The 26,242-nt window shown below is 47.3% G+C and overlaps 1 protein-coding gene across 1 annotated transcript in view; it reads left to right on the forward strand.

Moving 5' to 3' along the window:
• The window catches only part of LOC147605083 (MIF4G domain-containing protein / MA3 domain-containing protein), a 107,283-nt gene that overhangs the window by 10,458 nt on the left and 70,583 nt on the right, over positions 1–26,242 (forward strand). The window contains 1 exon segment of the mRNA XM_086794395.1: positions 16,288–16,387. Coding sequence (XP_086650521.1) covers positions 16,288–16,387 — 100 coding nt within the window.

The following is a 26,242-nucleotide window of genomic DNA, read 5'->3' on the forward strand; positions in this document are numbered from 1 at the left end:
ATGGAGATCCGGAAACCTTGTATCTGAAGATTGGTGCTCAACAAGCTCAGAGTTGGAGGCTTGAGTACCAGGGTTGATGTAGACATTGTGGGCCTCTAGGGTGTCTAGAGGGGGTGCCAACAGGGAGACAGTTTGGCGGTGTTCTCTAAGGAGCAGATTTTTTTTCTTGGAGGTAGAGAGTCAGATGACATCCTTTCTTGGGCTGAAGAGGGAGCACATTGTGTGGACTGGTGTGATACAGATTGGGTTGGAGATATGGACATCTGGTGGTTCATTTTTTGGATTTTGTTGGACTTCTGCATCGGGAGAAGTTTCTTGGAGTACGTGGCAGAGGCGGGAGCAGATCGACTTCTCGACTTGCTTTGGAGGTTTCCTTTTTCCAGCTCCTTGGACCGGTTTCTCTCCCAGGATCTGAGAGGGGGTGTTAGCATTATTCATCTCCTGGTAGTGTGCCCAAGTTGTGTATCAGGGGTGCCCAGATTTATCTCGGGCAGCACCATACTTTTTCCTCTGTTCAGGGCCCTTGGTTGTAGGGTTGACCACCCATTTTTCACATGTTTATTTTAGCTAGTCGTGGTCTTTTCTGGAGCAAGTTAGCCAGCTTATTTTGGGGCTATATAAGGCTTGCCTCCTTCTCATTTGTACTCACCTTGACAGGGGCTTCCAGGCCCGGGTCCTTCCTCAGGGGAGTTGCTCATCATGCCCTCACTTACGGGGACCACCCCTTGCACATGGCTGTTTGTATCATTGCTTCTTCATCATTATGCAGATTTGTTTTCTTTCTCTCTATGCCTATGTCTCACGCTTTCCGCTGCGCACTTTTGACAGGAGTTCGGGGCAACTCTTGGCTCCGTACCGGGCTGATTTATGGATGGTTTATGAGCTGATTTGGGGACTGTTTTGTGACAGTTTTCGGCAGCTTCTAGAGGTGTTTGCATCTTGGCACCGGATAGATTATTTGAACAACATTTGTGTTGATGCTTTGTGGAAAGATCTGGTGTTGTTCACACCTGCACCTTGGTATCTTGTAAAAGCTTCTATGTGAATAAAGAAGTTCCTACGAGGGCCCGGCCGTTCCGGCTCAGTGTTGTGTTCCTTTTAGCATTGTTTATGGTTATTTCCGCTACGTTTTCACATCTTTGTTTGGCATCTGAAGTGTTTGTCCATTGATCAATTGTTTCGGGTCACCTATCGGTTTCATCCATCACATCATGAGCATATACCAATACATTTGTCACAAGCATCATAAGACATAAACATCCTAAAACAACATAAGATAATCTTGCACATGACACAACATTAGGGGCTGAAGTTGGGCTAGCGCCCCCCCCCCCCCCCCCCCCCGCCCCGAAGCATCTTTATTACCAACAGAGTATTCTGTTGTACAAGATGTGGGTGCCTGGGAGATCCACTCTATCCAAATCAGTGAAATACAGCAAAGAAAACAGACCCTTGGTCACCAACCCAGTCACCAACTGCCTTCTAGAAAAAACCAAGCCCTCGGTCACCAACCTAGGACAAAGCAGTCGCCAACTGCCCTCCAAAGAAAACAAGCCCTCGGTCACCAACCCAGGGCAAAATAGTCACCGACTGCTCTCTTGATTACACTGCTGTCTGCACAACCAGCTATGTTTCAAGCTTCTTGGCCATCCGAAGGTTCCATCAGATCATACATGAGTTCACCAGGCTCACCCGGGACAGCATCCTTTAGGTCTTCTTTACTGAAAAACTGCCTGCTTGCTGTCTAGCAGCCCCAAACAGCATTTTGGCCAAATCGTTTAGTAGCCCCAGGGAGCAGAGTAGAAGCCAGGCACAACTTGTAACTGTTTCGACCAAAGAAGTCCTTGATATCTTTCGGAATTATGCTGTAATACAGCACAACCAGCCTGTGGAGAGATAGGAGAAAGGCAACAACCAGCCCTTGGAAGCCTGTGTGCAAGTCAGCCAGCCCTGTAGCACCCTGTGTGCTAGTCGACTAGCTGTTCCAGGCTAATAGGACATGCGACCAGCAGAAAGAGAGAGAGAGGACTCAGTCGACCAGCTCCCTAGATCATGTGACAGCTGATTTTGAAGTCTTACAGCTCCCTAATATATGTAGAAGCAGGCGACCAGCTTCATGTCTTCTGTGTATGCTGATTTTGAAGTCTTACAGCTCCCTAATATATGTAGAAGCAGGCGACCAGCTTCATGTCTTCTGTGTATGCTGTCCAACAGCCCTATGCTCCCCCTTGAAGAAGTTGACTTGCTCTTTTTGGCTCCCTTGACTTGTTCAGCACACTAGCCTCCCAGAAAAGCAACTCATGGGCTTCAAAAAATAACTCCTCAGCTTCTTTTAGCAACTCATGGGATTTTGACTTGGTGCCTGGGTGCTCATATATTTGGCCTCGGTACATTAATAAAGTCCAGCCCGATGTGAACTCTCGTATAACTTATAAGTTTGTCCACCCAAACTTTAATGAGTTTGAACCTGCAAAACCATAAACTTCAGTGGACAAAGGAATAATAATTAAATAGGGTTGAGTGTGCACACTTACCACTTGCAAAACACATAAAATCACCGCCTTAGTCGCAAATAGGTGTACACACACGCCATAGTTGTCACGGTACAAAAATACGATACCGTATGGGAATTTTTGGTACGATATGAAATTTTGGGATACCGTACGATAAAATATGGTTTTTTTAAAAACACTAACAAACTATGGAGCTTCAAGCTTGAATGTGAGGGAAGGTTGGGAGGGGAGTCGTCGACAGTGCTTGAGGAACTAGAACATGGAAATGTGTCTCTCCCAGTTGGAGCTCCCAATTGTCTCCAAAAAAGAGCTTGCATGGGTAATGCGATACCAAAGGTCTCCCAGTGTAGTGTTTATAACTAAGGGACCGCCCTTGCACAAATATGGGCAGTGCATCTAGGGTGATAGTTTTAGGGACTCCTATGTAGAACAAAATGGCCTTGTCCAAATCTTCTCCTCACAGGAAAAATACTAGGCAATGTCAAGGCAAACAAAACAAGTCACACATGCAAGTGCATTTCATAGGTAAATGTTGGTGCGCAATGATTTGGATTAAATCTCCCAACTTGCCATCTTGTACACCAAAATAGTCGCGACCACAGGCACCACCCATGCAGGATCCAAGTACTGTACTCACCAGAGCAACTGCCCTTCCATGAGTTCAGATAACACCAACCCTTTCATGAGTTCATAGATTCACTAGGGTCACCAACCCTTCCATGAGTTCACATACTCACTAGGGTCACCAACCCTTCTAGGAGTCCACATAACTCACTAGGGTCACCAACCCTTCCATGGGTGAGTTCATTGTACTCCTGGATTCTTTTGAGACAAAATCCTAGAAATCCTTCCATAGCTCTTTGAAGGATTGTTACAGGGTGTGAGCTAGAGTCAAATCCACATGTATCTTGCCTCGTTATCTCTCCAGACTATACTGATCATCCCTTGTAACTGGTCTCGAAAAAGGATTGCTACACCTCTAGATCCTCGACCCCCCCGATGTGTGGGTCTTCCCATAGTATGCAGACTCCCACTGATATCCTGCAACCTTGGGTAGACTTCTTTAGGACTCTGGTGCGTTTTTGTATAGAAGATGACATCTTGTCTAGTGAAAGTATCTTGGAGACCACCTACATCTGACCATAAAATGCCATTGCAGTTCCAAACCACCATGTCCAAATGTGGTGTCTTACAGGCCCTACGCCCCTATTTGGTGCGCTTCTCTGTGATGACGACTCTCCCATTTTGGTAAACCGCCCATTTTCCCTTCTTACGGGCATCCATAACTTTCTCCGTGGAGCTCTTCTGATGAGCCACCTGTGTGGGTGTAAGATCATCCGAGAAGTAAATGGTCTCGCCCTTAAGGGCTCTGCGGGTATCCATGAATGCATGGCGACTCGAAAGATCCGGGAAGTGAATGAGTGGAGAGCGTGGTTGTGTAGTGTATGTTCCGGCTCTCCATGCATTCACAAAGGGATGAACATCAACCTTGAGCTTCTTGCAAAGCTCTAGAACATCGGCCTTAGGGGAGGTCCCCTCAGGCATGCAAGTAACTTGCACATGAAGCACGCGAGTCCTCCTTTTTTCTTTCTCCAAGGGCTCATTGATAATCTCCGAAGAGGGTGTAGACTTGTGCTTCTTCTTTACCTCTATCCACTCCTTAATGGCACTTCGGCCCACCCTTTGGGAGCTCGTCCTTTGTAGCTTGAATGTGTGCTTCCATGTCTTGCGTTATCTCCTCCTTGACCTCCATAACATTGGAGATCTCACCGTCCTCCTTCATCCGAGCTTTGCATTCGGCAAGCTCTTGTTTGAGCTTCATGATTTCCTCTCGCTGAAGCTTCTTGAGCTCCTCCATCTCCTGGGCTTGGTGGTGTTCTTGTAAGAGAAGAATACCACGCATGTATTTCAACCCTTGGACGCGGTGCCAAGTAGCGAAGGCGGTGAGGTGTTTCTCCATCTTCTCGATTACTCCGTTGAGGGAGGCGTACAACCCCTCCCATTTGGTGGATCTTGTCATCTTAGGTGTATTGGGCATGGAGCAAAAGGGGAGAAAAGGAGAGGGGCTCGAAGGATTATGTGATGAGAGAGAGAGAGGGAAAGAAAGAAAGTTATATTAACGTCTACGGAAGACCCCAAGGGCCAATGAGACCAAAAGTAATACAATGGTACCATGGATATACTGGGCCATGGAAAACTGAAAGAAAAAGTAAATGAAAACATCTGACAGTACATGTGATCAATAGATGATCATGTGTAGAGTGAGATATCTTGTGATCAGCTAATGATGATACCCGCCTCGGCCAGAACCGATCTAATGGTGGAGTGAATGTCAGGCCTCTGTGATGGGAGCATGTCACGTCGGCGGAGAGTCTCACGAATCCGTCTCTGTGTGGTGGAGAGAGAGAGAGAGAGAGAGAGAGAGAGAGATTGGATTAACGTCTCTCTCAGGCCAAAGAGAACTGGACTATGAGCATAGTTGTTTCTCGTACCGGTACGAATGGGTTCGTACAGTACGGTTCGTATGGTACGATATCGTACGGTACGTGTTTTTTTTTCCCCCAAAAAATTATTTTTCCTTGCAAAAAAATTTCCAAATGCTTAAAAAAAATATAGAAACCCTGCTTTACGAAGATCCCAAATGCTCGCAATACTTCGCAACTTTTGTGTCCACTCAGTATTCCATATGGGGTTGTTGAGAGACCTAAAAAATCTGGCGAGGTAGACTGGTAGTGTACACTTGATTGGTGGGATGAGAGAATCTTGCTACATCACTTGGGGATCCCTGGTATAGGATAATGGGGAGATCCAACCGGGAGAGACACATATCCATGTTCTGGTTCCTCAAGCACTGTAGACTCCTCCCCTCCCAACCTTCCCTCACATTCAAGCTTGAAGCTCCATAGGTTGTAAGTGTAAAAAATAAAAACCGTATTTTATCGTACGGTATCCGAAAATTTCATATCGTACCAAAAATTTCCGTACGGTATCGTATCGTACGGTATCGTATTTTCGTACCGTGACAACCATGCCTATGAGACAAAACCATGTACAATGTATGTGGTATCTGTGAGTATAAGATGGTGATCAGTGCACAATACGACAACTGGAAGAAAACTGCTACTGTGAGGTCGGGATGTATGTACATATATAAGGATGGAGGACTACTGGGGTAAATGCACAACTATATGCCAGGGTGATACAACGATGCTCAATGGAGGCATGCTCCTAGTCAGCTCCATCTTGTGGTGAGGGCAGGGTGTAATATGTCATACATGTCAGCGCCAGTTGTAATGATATGCAAGATGGCCGCCAGATCAATGGGTCTCGGCTGTCCTCTCTCCTGTAGTCGCCTTTGGTGTCGTGCAACCATCATAAGTCATCATCAAGAAATGATCTCTGTAGTATGCCATCTTCGTATGGAAAGGCTGTGATGGTGTCACCCATGTGCGCATGATATGTCTCTGAATCAGCTCCTGTGCCTGATGACTCTATTCCTCTTAGTGTGAGAGGGAGAGGTGTGGGGCATGTAGATCATACTGGGTAGGTGGTAATCGGTCCATATCATACCCAAAACTCTAGAGCCATTGGACTACCTGTGTATACCATGAGCGACTGTCCCCTGACTCTGCAAGCTGCCTGGATGCCTCAAAAGCAATGCGCGGGAGTCGGTCCACCGGCATGTCACTGAGTCTATGTAAGAAACATACTGTCTGAAAGAGTGCCTCCACTAGCATCGGTGGTGCAGCAAACTCTGCTCTCACAATGTCATGGGGAACGGATGGCTTGCTACGAACCATCTGGGATAGCAATATGACCCCAGTTTGGACACCAGGCTTGGCAGCCTCCACATGGAGAGAGAGAGAGTTGTATTAACGTCTTCAAAAGGCCAAAATGACCTACATCATGTCCATGGAATACATCATCATGGTACTGAAAGTAAAACCAAAAGAAAATATACGTGAAAAAAGCAAAGAGCCTCAAGCTCTAGCATCAGCCAAGAATATCTTGCATAGGGTGCTGCAACATGGTGCCCAGAGTAGTGAGGCTGACACAGCGAGAGAAAATCCTGCGGTGGTGGGAAGTGATGGCTCTGATCCTCTTGAGGTGACGTGAGCGTGGGCGGCGGCCGCTATGTCGGGGGCGTGGGGCTATGCATAGCTCGGTGGCTCTGTCTAATGTCACTCCTCTCGGCCGGGCTCCTGCAGCACCCTGGAGGTCCAGGGGAGTGGGTGTGGATCTGCTCTCGGGGCTCTACTCTCGAAGAAGTCAGTGAGAGCTCTTTGTGTTGGTCCTCGGGCGAGTGTAACTGATTTAGGCCATAGTAGGGATTCCCTGTGTTTGCGGAAGTCTAGTAGAAAGAGCCCAAGGCATCTCTGGTTTGGAAAATCCATGATTCTAGAGACTGGTCCAAATCCCTCTTGGAAGAGGTAGTGGAGACAGAGAGAGACGATTATGTTGCTGCCTTGGGGGCTTGAGCAAGTGTCATGTGCATGCACATGTACATGCTAATCCCTGAAGGGGCAACACATAAAGATCAGATTTAGAACCAGATTATGGAGCTTCTGCAGTAGTGTTGGGAGGGAAGACTTTTGGATGGACCAAGAGGCTGTTGGCCAGCAGATAAAGGGGTTGTTCTTGTGTCGGCTACAGCAAAGGGATTTTATGTGTCCAGGGACCTCGCCGACTGGAGGTCGGCCAGTCCATACGTGCTTCGCAAGCCTATAAAAGGCAGTGCATAGCTCATTGTGAGGCATCTCTTGTGTTAGGTCATAGATTCGGTATTGCTACCTATTGAAGGGCAGCCTATGGATTGCCATAATTGTATCCTTTTTGTATACTATGAATATACTAAACTCAGCTCTCTCTCTCTCTTCTCTCCATCTTCTACTTGCGTTTTGCATCAAGCATGTTCCAGGAAAGGTGTTTAGGGCTGAAAGAAGACTCACAGAGCTTCCGCATGTAACACGCAGAAGCTTTAATGAACTCACAGAGCTTCCGCATGTAACATGCAGAAGCTTTAATGAATAGAATCGGTTCTTCAATGGACAGAAGTCAGCAATCTTTTGTGATGAAGGTAACACACAAGATAGAGAGATATTTACAGAAACATACATACATACATACATACATACATACATATATATATACATACATACATACATACATACATACATATATATATATATATATAGAGAGAGAGAGAGAGAGCTGTATTAATGTCTACTAGAGGCCGAACTCGACCTATGAGACAAATCAATGTACAACTGTCAATGTCTTCTGGATGTCCAGAAAAAAAGAGGACAAAATGAACATGAAATAAACTATGAAAGTACTGAGCTAGTGGGGGGGTGTGATGGATGGAACACTACTGCTAGAGGCTCAGTATGCAACCTATATGCATAGGGTATACATGAATGCAATGCAGATCTGTCTAGCTCCAACCAGTACCATAATGGGGGTGTAATATGTGATACATAGGCGATGGCGAGGCAAAAATACCTCGGAGCATGATCTCCGGGTGTGAGTGTAAGTGAGCTAGCTGCTCTTGGATATGGTACTGATGTCGAGCCCGTATCTCTGTGATCTCCCTCTGATGCAGTCTGGGAGTCTGGTAGGCTGGTGCTATCGGTCTTCGTTTGGCTCGGAGGTCCGCAGCGCGCTGAAGTGTAACCCCCTCCTATGTCAGGGTAGGCACTGGGATAGATCTCTGGAAGAAATCAATGAGCTGGAGCTGTCGCCCACCACTCCCTGTGGTATGAGTCGGCAGCAATGTCTCTTTGTGGCGCTGCGTCTCTAGCAAGAACTGGCCAAATCTGCGTTGGTCTGCGGACTCCATGATTTGGGAGAGTGAGGGATGTCCACTGAAGATGGTGGTGTATCTCTCTCTAATGACACTATATGCTCTGCATCTTGCATCTGCATACATAATGCTCCTCACTCTCAACCTCCTCCTGGCATAGTCTGCATATCCTCTCTGCTCTGGGGATCCGTGCTACCCTACCTGCCTCAATCTCAAGCTGGTGTGATGACACTCTGAGCTGGCCAATCGCCACTCGGGCATGTGAGGCATGTACACATCCATGTATCTCCGTATGAATCCATCCGCTGAGATACGCATAAACTGATCTCTATAGTATAGCATCTTCAGCGGTAGGGGTTGACTGGGTGTAATCCAAGTCTCTTGAGTGTATCGCTACCATAAATCCTGCCGAAGGACTTTGTTCCTCTCACTGTGAGAGAGCTGGATGTGTGGTGCATGTATATCATACTGGAAAGGTGGCAGGTGATCTATGTCGAGACCATGCTGAGTGAGCCACTGTATCATCTGTGAATACCATGATCTCCTGTCTCCACTCTTTGCGAGCTGCCTGGACGTCTCAAAAGCTCTATGTGAGAGTCGATCTGATGGCATATCTCTGATCCTCTGTATGAAGCAGATCGTCTGGAAGAGGGCCTCTACTAGCATAGGAGGTGCAGCAAACTCCGTCCGGACAATGTCATGTGGGACGGAGGGTTTGCTGTGGATCATCCGTGAGAGCATGAGAATCTGAGGCCTCTCTATCTGAGACCATGTGGAGGTGGCGAGCCCAGGCGCCCATATTGCTGCAGCATACAACATCAAAGCAGGGGTGACTAGTGTGTCAAACAACCACCCCTTCGTGCGGGGCTCCTGGAAGTGTGCCTGGTGACACTGTCTCTCTAGCATGGCCAGAGCTGCATACCCTCGTGTGAGTCTATCCCTAGCTGCCTGTGCCATAGTAATTCTTCCTGGCGGAGTCGCAAATGTAATCCCCAGGTACACATATGAGTCTACCACCTCTACTTGTCCTCCTGCTAGTGTGAAGATGACCTGTCGTTGAACCGGCCTTGAGGTGTGGAAAATCATGGCCTTGGTTTTCCCAAGGTTCACTGTAAGCCCCCTTTGTGTGCAGAAGTTGTTGAGTGCATGGAGATGGTGCTGTAGTCCCATCCGCGACTCACAGAGAGAGAGAGAGAGAGAGAGAGAGAGAGAGAGAGAGAGAGAGAGAGAGAGAAATGAAATGAAATGAAATGATATATTAACGTCTTCAAAAGGCCAAAATGACCTATGAGACCAAAAAGGTTACAACAATTGGTGGATCTGATACAATGTCTGTGTAAGGAAAGCTAAAAACAACTAAACAACTAACTGAAACTGAAACAACTATGAGGAAAAGTACGGTACTAGGAACGCCTAATGGATAACATCTAGGAGGAAAACTCCAGCAACAAAGGTAAGCATCATACACATCACTATCCAAAGATGTCTCTCATCGGTCGATGGCGGATATCCTCAATGTCCTCCATGGTGAGTACTCTGACTGGACGTCTCCCATGCCGTGCTAGTATGATCCTGATCCTCTGTTGTAGTCTCCGCCGGTGTCGAGATGGGCAGAGAGAGAGAGAGAGAAAAGAAAGAAAGAAAAGATATATTAACGTCTATGGGAGGCCACGTTGGCCTACGAGACAAATCTGTATACAACAAGTCCATGTCCTGAAAAGCTAATCCTAGTCATATGCAGCTCACTATGCAATCACTGTCTAGCATACTATAGATGTACAATCATGATAAGTGGTATACTACTAATTCCACCCAGTGGAGATGGTGGGGGTGTAGTACATCATACATGGGGCATGGGGCAAGGAGGACTCTCACATCTGCTGTGCCCTGGTGTAGCCTTTGGGCTCTCTCCTCCATAGCTCTGTGGTATTGTGCCTGGATCTGGGCAGATTGGGCCTGATGGAGTAGTGGTGGTTTGCGTCCGGGTAGTTGCGGTCTCGTGGCAGCTCTGATCTCTGAGGCTCTCTATAGTGTGAGCCCTCGTCGGGAGGTAGATGATATAAGGGGAGGGGGATGTGGCTCGCTGATAGGGGTGATCTGTAGCTGGTATCTTTGGCTGTGCACATGTAGAAGCCTCTCCCTATGTCGCTGTAGTTCTCAAGGAGGAAAAGGCCCAGGCATTTGTGATCAAGATACTCCATCACCTGGCTAAGTGGGGCAAAACCCTCTTTGAACAAGCAGTGGTATCTCCCTCTGATCTCATAATATACAGGGCATCTGCATATCTAATGCTCCTATGACTCTACCTCTCTATGGCATGATCTGCATACTCTGTCCTCTCTAGGGGACCGTGCTACTCTCCCTACCTCAATTTCTAGAGAGAGAGGAAACTCTGATCTAGCAGATAGTCACCCTCATAGCGTGAGACATGTGTACATCCATGTAGCCTGGTCGTCTGACAAATCCATCCTCTGTGAATCTAAGGAAATGATCTCTGTAGTACATCTTGGTGGGAAGGGGAACCGACCAAGTCTCCCTGGTGTGCATTTGGATCAAATCCTGTCTTAGAATTCTATTCCTCTCCTCTCGGGAGAGTGTAAAGTATGGGGAGTAATCATCAAACTGGAAGGGCGGTAATCTATCCATTTCAAGCGCATGTGCTGAGAACCACTCATCTACTGCAGCATACCATGATGGGTGATGGCCCTCTGTGGCAATACTCTATGAGGACTCCATGGCTAAGGGGGGTAGTCTCTCTGGACCCATGGCTCTGATGTGTCTGATGTAGGTTATGGTCTGAAATAGAGCCTCTACCATCATGGGGGGCACTGCAAGCTCTGCTTTGACGATCTCATGTGGTACTACGGTTTGTTGCGAATCATCCTGGAGATCACATGAGGATCTTCGGTCTCTCCATCTGACGCCAATCATATGTTGAGAGGTTAGGGGCCCATATCGGTGCTGCATACATCATCGCTAGGGTGACTAAGGTATCAAATAGCCATCCTTTGGTGTGAGGCTCCTCGAAGTGAGCCTGATGACACTGTTGCTCCATCAATGCAAGGGTAGCATAACCTCGGGTGAGCCTGTCCTGTGATGCGTGTCTCATGGAGAAACGACTCCCATTAAGAGTGAACTTAATACCCAAGTATACATATGATTTTGTCACCTCCACCTGAGTGCCTCTATATGTGATCATTGTGTCTTTCATAACCTGTCTGGAAGTGTGAAAGATCATGACCTTGGTTTTCCCAAGGTTCACTGAAAGGCCTGTTTGTGTACAAAAATCATCTAAGGCATCCATGTGGCGCTGCAGTCCCTCCTGTGAGTCAGATATCAGAATGATATCATCTGCATAGAGTAGTAAAGTGACCAAAACCCCTGAGAGTGGTGCACCACTCCCTCCTCCTCTGTCTATGAAGTAATGATCCCCCAGATCATATCTGAAGACACCCCAAGAGTTTGCAACCTTTGTAAGAGCTGGTCTCGTAGCACTGTGTCGAATGCTTTGCGGGAATCCACAAAGCAACAATAGAATCTCTGCTGCCGTGACTTGGCTTGCTCAATCAGGCTCCTCAAGGTGAAGATATGATCCAGTGTGGAGAGAGAGAGAGAGAGAGAGAGAGAGAGAGAGAGAGAGAGAGATATTAAGCGTCTACTAAAGACCCAATGGGCCTATGAGACCAAAGTGATACAATAATGTGCATGGCTTATCTCATCATGAAATGGAAAATAAAACAGAAAGAAAAACATAAACATAGCTATCTCACTGGGGTGATACAAAACTGTCCATGGAAACTCATCATGGAATACTAGAAACATGAGAGCAGCATCAGCTCCGAGTAGATGGTATACCACTCTCCAAAATATCAAGCATGGGGCTAATGAGTATGACCGATACAGTGGATCTTGTGGACCCTCCACGAGCTGCTCCGGACCCACCTCACCTGAGAGGAGTTACCTCGGACCAAGCCTCTGCACTCCAGCATGCCTGACGCCCCCGGTCGTTGGCCACGATCACGTCATCAGCTCAAGATCTAGGACATGCTCCACCGCCATCGAGCTACTTTTCCAGAGAGAGAGAGAGAGAGAGAGAGAGAGAGAGAGAGTCTACTAAAGACCCAATGGGCCTATGAGACCAAAGTGATACAATAATGCCCATGGCATATCTCATCATGGAATGGAAAATAAAACATAAACATAGCTATCTCGCTGGGGTGATACAAAACTCTCCATGGAAACTCATCATGGAATAATAAGAACATCGAAACATGAGAGCAGCATTAGCTCCGAGTAGATGGTATACCACTCTCCAAATTATCAAGCATGGGGCTAACGAGTACGGCCGAGAGGTCTCCCTTAGCTATGTCACGTGGAAAGGTAGCTCGATGGCGATGGAGCATGTGTTGGATCTAGAGTTGCTAAGGTGATCGTGGCCGACGGCTGAGGGGCCGAGGGTGTCGGGCACGCTAGAGTGCGGAGGCTCGGTCCGAGGTAACTCCTCTCGGGCGAGGTAGGTCCGGAGCGGCTCGTGGAGGATCCACAAGATCCACTATATTGGTGTCCTCCACCTCCTGGTCCGGAAGAAACTGGTGATGGTTGGCTGGTGAGGGAGGGGGCGGGGTGGCTGGGGCCGAAGCTCTCTCAAGAAGGTGTCCCTGTGTCTGCAGAGAGAGAGAGAGAGAGAGAGAGAGAGAGAGAGAGAGAGAGAGTATTGGGTCACGAATACCCTCCGGGCTCCCACCACGAATGGTGCATTTGCTTTATTAGAATGATGCAAATCTGTAGATCTTCTGACTCTTGACCTTTCACCTTCACCTTGGCTTTAGGATTCCCTTTGGCTGTCCTGGCCCGTGGAATTCTTCAGCCCCTTGTGAATTGTAAGATGCTCAAATGACTCTCTAATTTATGCTTTTGTAGCACCTACAACTGCTGGTCGGTGGGTCCATGTAGGCAGTTGGCCTGTTTAATTATCTTCTGTGACTTATTTTCATGCATTTATCTAGGCGCCTTTTCTGTATGTTCTGGCTGCCTTCTGCTGGGCTGTCCAGCTTGCGCAAGGCTGCCCACCTTGTTGGGTTGGCTGCCCATGGGCTAGCCAGCAGTCTGGCCAAGTCATAAAGCTGGGCCGACTGGCTGCCTAGGTCATTGGTGCTGGCCGACAGGCTGGCCAAGCCTCAAGGGCTGGCCGCCTTGCTGTCGAGGCCCCCCTAGGGCTGGCCGACAGCATGCCCAGCCATGCTGGCTGTAGGGCATTGGCCATGGGTCACCTAGACTCTTAGGGTGGCCTAAGGCCTACCCCATGCTTAGTCAAGGGTATCAAACCCTGTTCTAGGGCTGCCCCCTTCTCCTACATGCAACTACATGCTTCCTACTTAGATGCCTTGTATCTGGCTACGAGCTGTTTTGCTGAATTTCAGTCATTGGGAGTGTGTAGGAGAGTGATTAGCATTTGGAAACACTCTTGGAAGCTTGGAAAACACCCTAGCAAGTTGGGTATGGCTATGGAGAGCTTGGAAATGGAGAGAAATGGTGGAAAAACAGAGTTTCAGCCTCCAAAAATCTTCATGAAGAGAAAACACGAATTTTCTCTTAATAAGTGAATTGGGGTCCAATCAGGTGAAGGGACATGGGGAGATGCCCATTTATGAGTAAAAGGGGAGGATCAGGTCCTGGACATTGAGTCTTGTCCGCCTTGGGACGTTAGTGAGTGTGAACTTGGAAGTAGTCATAATTTATAAGTGACTTTTGGGCGCCCAAACTTTAATGAAGTGGGAACGCACTCACTTATAAATATTGGCCAAGTCCTAAGGGCTATTTGAGCCTAGATTGGGTAATACTTACCACCTGTTCACATGCCATACAACCATGTCAGCAGACAGTTTCACACGCACGGTTCACGGGCGAGCGTCCCCTAGCCCAGAACTACACATAGGTCATGCAGGCATGAAAACAGCATGCAATTTCATTTGCAGGCAAGCACATAAAGATGCTATAAAATGCAGCATTGGTATGGACAATCCCCATTCATGAGACTATACCAAAATAGACGTGCTCCAGGTAAGTACACGAGGTACCAGACCCAATGGAACACCAATCCACCAAGCATTTCCGGGCATGTACACGGAGGCACAAGTCCCAACGGAAAGCCAAGTCTACAGTATCACATGAGTGGCATCAATCCCCGGCATAAACAACTGCCATGGACACCAGTCCAATGTACATACATGATAAGAAAGCACGGGTGGACCAATTGGGTGGCCAAATGGTGACAGAGCAAGACACCCAAGTCCAAGAAACCAAACCCTCTACCTGACAGCTCGAGATCCAATACCTGCTTCAGCGACATATTGAGGCCAGGTACACGGTTCATGAGGACACATTCTGAGTCCGTACACATGAGGTTCTTTTGCCACTCTGTACAGATAGTCTTTTGTTTTTTCATGTTGTCTTGACATCCAATTTACTCATAGATCACATGTAGCAGCAATAGTTCTAAAGTAGTGGCAAAAAATGAATCCATCCCCAGTGACCCTCAAGTAACTGTATATCCATATCTGATTGTCCGAACCCAGGTTAGGTCCAAACGGATGGTGCAGTTGATTTCCTGCTGTGAGAGATAAGGAAGGGGGAGTAAAGGCTTTACTCACAGGGGGGGAGGTGGTCCATGTGAAGGCAGAGAGAGAAAGAACTAAAGAAAGATGCTATTAATGTCTACGAAAGACCTGAAGGGTCTGTGAGACCAAAAAGCTGTTACATGTGGTCCATGACTAAACTGGATGTCAAGACAACATGTAAAAAGTAAAAGACTAACTGCCGAAAGGATAGATAAGGTCAATGATAGAGGACTCTAGTGCTAGCAATTGGAGACAATCTTTGTCAAGAGTGTATTCATGCTGAATGTACACGGCAGTCTGAAAGAAGGCATTGATAACCAATGGGGCCACCCCAAACTTTGCACGTATAATGTCATGTGGTACAGATGGCTTACTCTTGATCATGAGAGAGAGAAGAAAGAAAGCTGTATTAATGTCTACTAGAGGCCGAACTCGACCTATGAGACAAATCAATGTACAACTGTCAATGTCTTCTGGATGTCTGGAAAAAAAAAGGACAAAATGAACATGAAATAAAGTATGAAAGTACTGAGCTAGTGGGGGGGTGTGATGGATGGAGCACTACTGCTAGAGGCTCAATATGCGACCTATATGCGTAGGGTATACAAGAATGCAATGCAAATCTGTCTAGCTCCAACCAGTACCATAATGGGGGTGTAATATGTGATACATAGGCGATGGTGAGGCAAAAATACCTCGGAGCATGATCTCCGGGTGTGAGTGTAAGTGAGCTAGCTACTCCTGGATATGGTGCTGATGTCGAGCCCGTATCTCTGTGATCTCCTTGTGATGTAGTTTGGGAGTCTGGTAGCCTGGTGCTCTCGGTCTCCGTATGGCTCAGAGGTCCGCAGCGCGCTGAAGTGTAACCCCCTCCTGTGTTGTCAAGGTAGGCACTGGGATAGATCTCTGGAAGAAATCAGTGAGCTGGAGCTGTCGCTCACCTCTCCTTGTGGTAGAGAGAGAGAGAGAGAGAGAGAGAGAGAGATAGAGAGAGAGATACTAAGGGTCTACTAAAGACCCAATGGGCCTATGAGACCAAAGTGATACAATAATGTCCATGGCATATCTCATCATGGAATGGAAAATAAAACAGAAAGAAAACATAAACATAGCTATCTCACTGGGGTGATACAAAACTGTGTTTAGTCATACTTCTTTTGCACGCGTCACAAATGCCAGGCCTTGATTGCCAAGTGATGTTAACTTTTGTTAGATGAGCAGAATTCACTAGTGCCAAGAGTTTTTTTGTTGTTTTAATGTAAGTGCTGATTCAAAAAGCTTTTATTGAAAAAGACCCCATAACATCTTACGACGACTGTTGGTAGCTGCACTGACCCTTGTTTTTATGGTGAAGATATGCAGCAGTCTTCGCTGCATTTGTAGCAGGCATAGCCTCTTCAATTGGAATGGACTTTGGAGCAAAGTTCTTGGCTTCTCTTGCCGGCAATTTTCAGGTTACTGTCTTTGTCTTTGATCTTTGATCTTGTAGTATGCGACCATTTTCATTTTGAACTCTTATCCAGGTTGTTGCAAACTTATGTTCTTAAAGCATACCTTACTAATGAAGAGAGTGCAGAACAATGTTTCTCTGCATACGCTAGTCCTATGGTGCTTCTATTGCCTTTTTGGGGTGAGAATTGAACCCAGGCTATACCTTGGGAGGTGAAACCCTTCACAAGCAGGCTACATGATGGTGGGCTCTTATTGCCAATCTTCAATACTCACTGACCTGCGTTCGGTGAGTATTGAACCCAGGTCATACCTTGGGAAGCGAAACCTTTCACCACGAGGCTACATGATGGTGGGCTCTTATTGCCAGTTTTCATCACATAAGCTTCCTAGAGACCATTCGGCTGTACTTTATTACAAAACCAAAGGATTTTGGGAGGTGACCAATGGAAATTTACATCTTGTAGAGCATAGTAATTTCTCAGATGGCTTATGCATTGTAAATTTTAGGTGTTGATATTTTTAAACTACTTGACTAGAGGCATGATGGATCTTATGGGATTGGTTTTCACTTGTGGATCACATTGCATAGCATAGTAGCATCAGTTTTGATTTGGCTAAGCCCTTCATCTTCTAATCCAACAGTGGATTATTATGCTTCATAAAAGCAGTTTATTCTTGCCCATTTCAAAGGAACATTGGTGAAATTGGGCTACCCACACAGTTCATATGTTCGTAGCTTCCTAGTGCACACCAGGGTACCTAGTAAGGGTAGGCAAAGGTCCAATGGTACTTTCACAAAAAAACCCGCAAGGGTGCTTTTTGAGAAAAACCCACAACAGCACTTCCAAAGCATATGGAGAGCACAAGTTGAGCAGTGAAGGACCTTAAAAACCCCACGAGGGAATTCAAAGTTGTGGTAGAAGGAAGTCATCACAAACATGAAGAACCTCACTCACCTACAAGAATGCTGCTGGAGAAGTTTAAAGGGTGATTCGACTCCTAGTTCTCATGTGAAGGCCCCATATGGTTCAACAATGGGACCTAGTGTTCCGAGATACCCTATGTTCTACTGAATATCTAAACACAAGAAGGGGGGAAGCTCCTACCAGCCTGTAATTCAAGAGGCTGAACTGTTGCTCAATGTTTGCAACAGCATGGCGTCTGAATCTGACTATGCATCTACCGAGGATAGGACCCCAACAAAGCAAAAAGGGGAGTAGAAGCCCGTTAGGCAAAAGACCACCTATCTGGGGAATTACATTAACAAGGTGCTGGGATGCATATTGCTGGATGAGGAGAAAGTGCAGAACAAAAAAGTGTACTTCCAGTACCACTTGCTGCTGCAATGCATGCAGACGCTTAAAGACGAGGATGCCCAAGAAAAGTTGCAGCAGTGAAAGGGTCCGATGCTTAAAGACGAGGATGTCCAAGAAAAGTTGCAGCAGTGAGAGGGTCTATCAATAGTAGTGCATCCACTATCAACCACCCAATTCGTAAGACGTGAGGTGGTAGGAACAGGTGAGTCCGTAGGAAGCTCCTCAATGCCGATGAAGACAATCTCCTTGGAGGAAGAGGAACTCTGGGATTGGGCTTCTTTGCAGAACCACCTTCTCTCTTCTTCTTGCGACAGTGAGGCTGAATGTGAACTTTGTGACCGCAATAATGGCAAGTAAGATCCTTATGAGCAGGATTGTTAGTATGTTTAGAGTCAACTTTATTGCTGGTGAAACCCTTAGATTGCCATTTGCCTTTGTCGTTGACCTAAAGAAGAGTCTCGGAAGCACCCTGGCTTGTTTTCTTCCTTGTAGCTTTATCCTAAAGCATGCCAACAACAGTATGCAGATCGGGAGTAGAGGGAAGAAGTGAAATAGTATCACAGAAAGATGAGAAAGTTTTGGGCAATTTGGCAAGGAGTTGATGAACAAAGTCTTCATCAGTAGCCTTGCTCCCCCCAAAGAGACCAACTGGTTCTGGATGGTAACAAACTCCATGATGGAATCCATGATGTTGGCAAGTTGATTCTCCAAGGCAATCTTATGAGTAGAGTTCTCTCTACGATATACCTCCTTTGAATTGCATCCCACAATTCTTCTATGGTCTCATCATCATTTTCATCGAATTGATGAGCAACAGATGGTTTGATATTGAAGATGATGAATGCATGTGCTCGAGCATTAGCCAGGTATCAATCTCAGCCCGAGGAGAAGTTGCACTTGGGCATTGGCCCTGGTAACAATACCCCATAGCTGATGATATTGGAGTAAAGTCCTCATCTGCAAAGACCAATCAAGGTAGTTGGTCCCATCTAGGTTGGGGAATAGGTGGCAGGCATATTGATCCCCCTACTATGTTATGCAGATTACATTGTCCTCCTTTCAGATTCAGCCGAGGGGCTTTAGAGATAGTTGGATGCCTTACAGGACTTCTGCACTAAGCGGGACCTCTTTGTTAACCTTGGTAAAACCAAGGTAATGGTCTTTAATGTTGGGTAGGAGGGCAGCTAGCCTGCACGCACACACACACACACACACACACACACACAACCTCAAGCACAGAGAAACGTGAGTGCTGGAAAAGATGTACTCAATAATGATATTAAATGAAAGTACAAGTGAGTACTAAAAAGCCTAGGGCTAAGTGCCCAACACACATAAGCGTGTTCACACGGTGTGTCCAGTCACAGGAAAAAGTGCCCGTGAGTAAGCTGGGTTCACACCTGAACTAGCCGGGAGTGGACATGACTAAGGCTGATAAAAGTAAAAATTCAGCAATGGGAAAAGCTGAAAATCGGGAGAAAAAGTGGGGGCCCAGGGCGGGCATCAACCAATGCTATGAGAGGATGGGTAAACTCTCAGCGATGCCATGATCAGTGGCATGTATGGCAAGTGTAAAGATGCATAATCCCACAATGAACAATATACATGTGACATGGCAAAACCATGAGGGCAAGCCAACACTGGCCATGTGTGTAAAAGGCACTCCCAGTAAACATCACATGTGAGAAAGTGACAATGTCAACACTGTAGAAACAATCCCGCTGCAAGGAAAAGCAGCATAAAAGGCATCTCCACTAGACATTACATAAGAGAAAGTGTCTAAGGGTCAACAAGCATAAGTGACCATGAGGCATCACCGATTGCATGTGGGCAAGTAAAATCCTCGCCCCCCCCCCCCGAAATGCATCTGCCAGACAATGCATACCAAGAAGTACTGACTATAGAGCATAGTCATCAAAAGCAACGGCATCAGAAGACATCTCTACAGGTGATGAAGCTGTAAGGGTCAAGGCTGATACATGTGTAGCCAAATTGGCCTGATCTGCACCTGTGGAAGAAGATGCCAGCTTCTTCTTTTTTTCACTCTCAATATGCTTCCTGCATTCCTCTATGGTGTGCCCTGTTTTCCTGCAACGCTTTTTCTTTCCAGGCTTGTCCTCTGTCTTGAGAGGATCCGATGAGCTAGGTTTAGGCCTAGATCGATTCCCACGAAAGGGAGCAGCCATTGCAGACTAGAACTCCAATGGAGATTTGAACTAGCTGTATTCTTTGCCAAGGCCATTCAAGGGCATGGACACTATATCATCATCATCTACTAGTAATCCAATAGAAGCAAGGGCATCTGCAAGCCCTTTAATCTTCACCTGTTGCTGCTGTCCATGATTTTTGTTTCCAAAACGGCCTCCACCTCGGCCTCTAGTTGATGATCTCCCTCTGTCTCTACTTGTATCTGAGTAGAAGGCCTGCTCATTTGAATTTCCAGGATTTGGTCCACTCTCTAGGATCATTAACTTCTTGGACCAGTGTTGCCTAGGGCTCTTCCTGCTTGAGCTCCGCAGACACATGGACACTTATTTGAGAGAGCTTCACCCCCAGCCATCCCAACCCCTCCCTCGACAGTCAACCATCACCAGCTTCTTCCGGACCCAGGAGGTGGACACCCATACAGTGGATCCTGTGGACCCATCTCGGGATGCTCCAGACCCACCTCGCCCGAGAGGAGTTACCTTGGACCGGGCCTCTGCATTCTAGCATGCCCAATGCCCCCGGCGCCGCAGATGTCGGCCACGATCCCCTCATCAGCTCCAGATCCAAGACATGCTCCACCGCTATTTCCACATGACACAGCTGAGGGACACCTCTCGGTCATACTCATTAGCCCCATGCTTGATATTTTGGAGAGTGGTATACCATCTATTGGGGGCATGATGCTTCTCTCATGTACCACGTTCTTGGTATTGCATGATGAGATTTCGGTGAGATAGTTCTGTTTTGTTTGTTTCTATTTTATTTTCCGTTTCATGATGAGATATGCCATGATTGTATCACTTTGGTCTCATAGGCCCATTGGGTCTTTAGTAGACGGTCTCTCTCTCTCTCTCTCTCTCTCTCTTTAGGAGGCCGAGCCATGATGTACCTAGACAGAGGACCCTGACAGATTTCTTCGGCACCAGCACCAGCAACCTAGCCCACACACCTCCTAATACCTCCTCCATTGGGCCATCAGGGCACCGACCACGCTCCCAGGGAGTCACCATTGATAGAGCAATTATCTTATGTTGTGCTCGTCAGCCACGTCCACCAAGATCCCGACCACGGCATCCTCACCATTGCTAGATCAGAGCCATTATTGCTCCGCATCGGAGGCGCCTACCTCGCTTCTACGACCTCTCCATTCTAGACAGCCCCATGGCAGAGATACTTGATCTAAGGAGAGGGCATCACTTCAACTGATCAGCATACATGGATCTACCTGATATACATTTTTCAGTATTTTCCAGTATTTTCTACTCAGTATCATCTCGGAGTCTTATAGTTATGTTCTTATAACTGTAGGACAATCAGTTTATTGTACTTTTTAGTCTCATTTAGTTGTTCTCTTTGATGAGACACCAACTTCAGATGAACTCTCAGTTTTGGTCTCATAGGCCATTATGGCCTCTTAGAGACGTTAATATATCATTTCATTTCATTTCTCTCTCTTGCGCCTGTGCCCGAGCTTCCCGGCTTTGAAGATGCGCTCAGCTCTACCTGTCTCCACTCTAAGGCGGTAGGATGAAACCTGTATCTGGCCAATCGCAATCCGCATGGCGTGGGACATGTGAAGACTCAAGGAGCCCAGCTGATAGATGAATCCATCCTTAGTGAGTGTGAGGAAGTGATCTATGTAGAAGTGCATTTTAGTGGGGAGCTCCGAAGGTGTGATCCATGTGCAATGGGTGTAGAGGCTGAGAAGATCTAACCGGATAACCTAGCTGGTATCCGAGAGAGAGAGAGAGAGAGAGAGAGAGAGAGAGAGAGAGAGAGAGGGGGCGGGCTAGGCACAGGCGAAGCAAGGGGGACCCAGAGAGGAGAGGATCTGCTGATTATGCCACACAGAGGTTGAGACGGAGGAGCATCACATATGCCATTGCCGAGTATGCCATGAGATCCGTGGGAGGTTTCACTATCTATTTCGTGAGGTATTTGGTCCACTCTCCAGGATCATTGACCTTTAGGACCAGCGTTGCCTAGGCCTCTTCCTGCTTGAGCTTTGCAGACACAAGGACACCTTCTTGAGAGAGCTTCGGCCCCAGCCACCCCGCCCCCCCCCTCGCCATCCAACCATCACTAGTTTCTTCCGGACCTAGGAGGTGGAGGACACCGATATAGTGGATGTTGTGGACCCTCCAACGAGTTGCTCCGGACTTACCTCGGACCGAGCCTCCGCACTCCAGTGTGCCCGACACCCCCCCCCCTCCCCAATGTCGGCCACGATCACCTCATCAGCTCCAGATCCAGGACATGCCCCACCGCCATTGAGCTACCTTTCCACGTGACATAGCTGAGGGAGACCTCTCGGCCATACTCATTAGCTCCATGCTTGATATTTTGGAGAGTGGTATACCATCTACTCGGAGCTGATGCTGCTATGTTCTTAGTATTCCATGATGAGTTTCCATGGACAATTTTGTATCACCCCAATGAGATAGCTATGTTTATGTTTTCTTTCTGTTTTATTTTCCATTCCATGATGAGATATGCCATGGACATTATTGTATCACTTTGGTCTCATAAGCCCATTGGGTCTTTAGTAGACGCTTAATATATCTTTCTTTCTTTCTTTCTTTCTTTCTCTCTTTCTCTCTCTCTAGATCAGATTTTATAGTTCTAGATTTTTGTTATCTTTCTTTATTACTATTTTGTACCCAAGATGATGTACCTCATGGATATGATGTAACCTTTTGGTCTTATAGGTCATTTTGGCCTTTTGAAGACGTTAATACAACTTTCGCATCCTCTTGTCCACTTCCGCCTCTCTCTGTCTCTCTCTTCTGCCTGTCCACTTCCGCCCGTCCGCTCCTGTCCGCTTCCACATCCGCGTCTGCCTATCTGCTTTTGACTGTCTGCTCCTGTCTGCTTTCGCATCTGCGTGTCTGCTGTCGTGTCCACCTGCCTGTCCGCTCTGTCCGCATCTGCTTGTCCGCCTTCGCCTGTCTACGTCGTCCGATTCCGCATTTGCTCTATCCTTTTCGCTTGTCTGCTTTTGTACGCTTCCGAGTCCAATCTGTTCGTGTCCGCGTCTGCGTCCGCCCTCTGCCCTGTCCACTTCCGCGTCCTCTCTGCTCTATCCGCTGCACCCGCCATTGCTCCCGTTTTCGCCTGTGCCCTCTGCTCTATTCACTTCCATGTCTGCGTCTACGCTGATTGGGAACTGTGGTCCATCTACTACAGCAGTCCAATGGGCTGACCTGTTTACACAGAAAGGGGGAAATATAGTAATCACAGCAGAGTAGCAAAATCGACAAGCACCATGACTGTCGGATCACTTTGGGCGGGTCTTGGCAATACAATAAAAGGAATGGGGCTACTCCTAATACCTAGGAATGAGACTAATGCACTAGGAGTTCATGCAAAGGAAGGCCTCCAGTGCATACGTGACATACTGAATACAAGAAGAAAGCCATGCCAAGGAATACGAAGCCGAACATCAACATAATGAAGAGATGACCCGCAAGCTCACCTCAATGAAAAAGGAGATGGAGGGAAAGGACGCCATGATCCAACAACTTCAAGCCCAAGTGGAGACCCTCAAGAACGACATGGCCATCACCATGGAGGAGCTCAAGAAGGTCATGTCAGAGGAAGAAGAATTGCCCCGTCTAGAGGAGTTAGCCTAGGATATGGAAGCCAAGATTGAAGCGACCAAGCACACTTTCTCCATGGAATGGAAGGAGGTGGTCAAGAAGGGCAGCAAAGAGGAGGCCGAGAAGTAATGGAAGGTGATCACAAGCAAGTCCAAGGGACTTAACGGGGTGGAGATTGTAAATGCAACCATCCAAGTAGAGAAGATGAGACAGGCAAGAAGAGTTAATGTGAGAGTGACCGGCATAGTGGAGAAAGAGGGTACCACACCCCAAGAGGACGGGAAACAACTATGCCACAAATTGGGATATAAGGATGAAGATCCAACGCCCTTCCTCAAAGCATGGCAGGCAGGGAAGGACCTTTCACACCCATGGGCGCTTATCCTCTAGTTTGAGAACGAAGTGAAGAGGATTGATTTCTTCAAGAAGAGGGTCATTCTCCGAGGTTTGGAGGGCAGCCCCATCTACCTAGATTAGGACCTCACATAGGCAGACGTGGAGCACTCGAAATAGGTCATGCGAAAGTACGGGTAGCCCGAGCGGAAGTGAAGAAAGCAGTCTACAGAGATGGCCATGTCATCATTGATGGCAAGGTGATCGCATAGGGATATGCGGCCTGTGAGACACAGATACAACTCGAGTCTGGAACTGCAATGGAGCACTATGGTCGGACCTAGGCCGGATGGATGATGTGATCAGGAACAGGGACATTATTTTCTTTATAGAGACACATCAGAGCCCTCAGAGAGGTTTGCCATGTGTGACAGGATTCCAGTGGGAATCAGCTTTCAGAGGGAGCACATGGAGAGCAGGTAGAGCTAGAGGATCGGGAGGAGTGGCCATTCTATTTAGAACAGAGCTTCAGTCAAGGATCAGCATTATCAGCAGAGACCCGCAGGCCCGTTTTATGTGGGTGAGATTTCAGCTGACAGAGGCCAGGACTATGTACACTATTGTGTGTTACTTTCCACCAGACACCTCACATTGTGCCACGAATACAGAGGAGATAAAGGAGGTGGAGGAGAGGGAGGAGACCGGAGGAGCTACATCACCATACAGTGCGTTCTTAGATGAGATTACACAGTACCTCAGACTGGAAGAGGACTTACTAGTGGGAGACTTCAATGCCAGGACGAGGAGCAGACAATGCACTGCGTATGATTTTGAGGGAGATCCAATACAGCTACCCACTCTAGAGGACGAGGACTCTGGATCATGGAGGGTGTCTGCAGATACTAAGCCAGCCAAATACTATGGACGAGAGCTTCTGGAACTAGGATCAATCATCACGTCACCGTCTCCTCATCTATAACAGGATGGAGAGATGGCCACAGTCAGTCAGGAGGACTTGCATGCTTTCCACATGGAGGTGGAAGTAGCACAGTGGATTACATCCTAGGCTCTCGGGAGACAACTCAGCTCATACATGATTTCTCAGTACCCCCCATACCCATTGGAGCTGATCACACATACTTATCTTTCACCATGATAGCCACGCCCCCTCCCCCGCCTCATCACCACACCACTGTGCACTTCACTCATGACTGTGATCACATATATCAGGATACCCTTTACCATGGTCTACTTGACATGGATCCCGCGGCACCTCAGGAGATACATCACCACTCCTCTACCATTGCCAGCTTCCCTCATACCACCCATACCCCCTCTAAAGCTAAAGTAGGGATGATGCCCGAGAATGGTTGGTACGACAACGAGTGTCGTGAGACTTGTGCTCGCCTCAAACGACAGAAAGAACTAGGAGAGATCTCTAAGCGTAAATCTCAAAGATTAAACCGAGTTCTGACTCGTTGGAAGAGGAGGAAACATGAAATCGAACAATACTGGGAGTTGTACCAACTATTCTTGAGCATTACTCGAAAGAGACTTGGAGGCGGTTTCGTGAGCCACGACCACCCACACCCAACACTGATCCGATCACTTGGCATGATTATACAAAGTCCCTCTACCATGTACTAGATCAGCCCCGGTTACCCTCTCCACCCAATCCTCGACCCACCACCTCTATTTTTTTTCACTTCGAGTATGGTAGAGAAAGCTCTTAAGAGGCTACATCATGGGAGATCCGCATACTTTCCAGACACATGGACCATGAATATCATTATCCCCATTCCCAAATCAGGTGACCCGATGGACCCCGGGAACTACAGGACTCTCATGGTTGGCCATATTTTATGGCCAAGATATATGGATCAGTACTTGAGACAGAGCTCAGCTCTCTAGCCGAGAGGGAGGGTCTTCATGCTCCAGGATAGGCTGGGTTCCACAATAACTTTTGCACACTGGATCATATCTTCACCTTGAGGACCTGATTGAGCGGGAGTAGAGACTCTATTGTTGCTTTGTGGATTTCCGCAAAGCATTCGATACAGTGCCATGGGACCGCCTCCTACAGAGATTGCAAGATCTTGGGGTGCCTTCAGATATTATATGGGGGATCATGCTTTATATGAGAGGGTGACGGGACGAACCAGATGCCCAGGTGGTCTGTCAGAGGAGATACATAGTACTATGGGGGTGAAGCAGGGCTGCCCACTCTCCCGGACATTCGTTAGCCTGTACATATATGAGGTCACAGACTTCATAGACAGAGGACGAGGGAGTGGTGCATCACTCTTTAGGGGTTTTGGTCACTTTACTACTCTATGCGGATGACATCATTTTGATATTGGACTCGCAGGAGGGACTGTAGCGCCACATGGACGCCTTAGAT

This window comes from Cibotium barometz, chromosome 60 (assembly GCF_041138505.1).
Source record: "Cibotium barometz isolate CiBa-2024 chromosome 60, ASM4113850v1, whole genome shotgun sequence".
Lineage (NCBI taxonomy): Eukaryota > Viridiplantae > Streptophyta > Polypodiopsida > Cyatheales > Cibotiaceae > Cibotium > Cibotium barometz.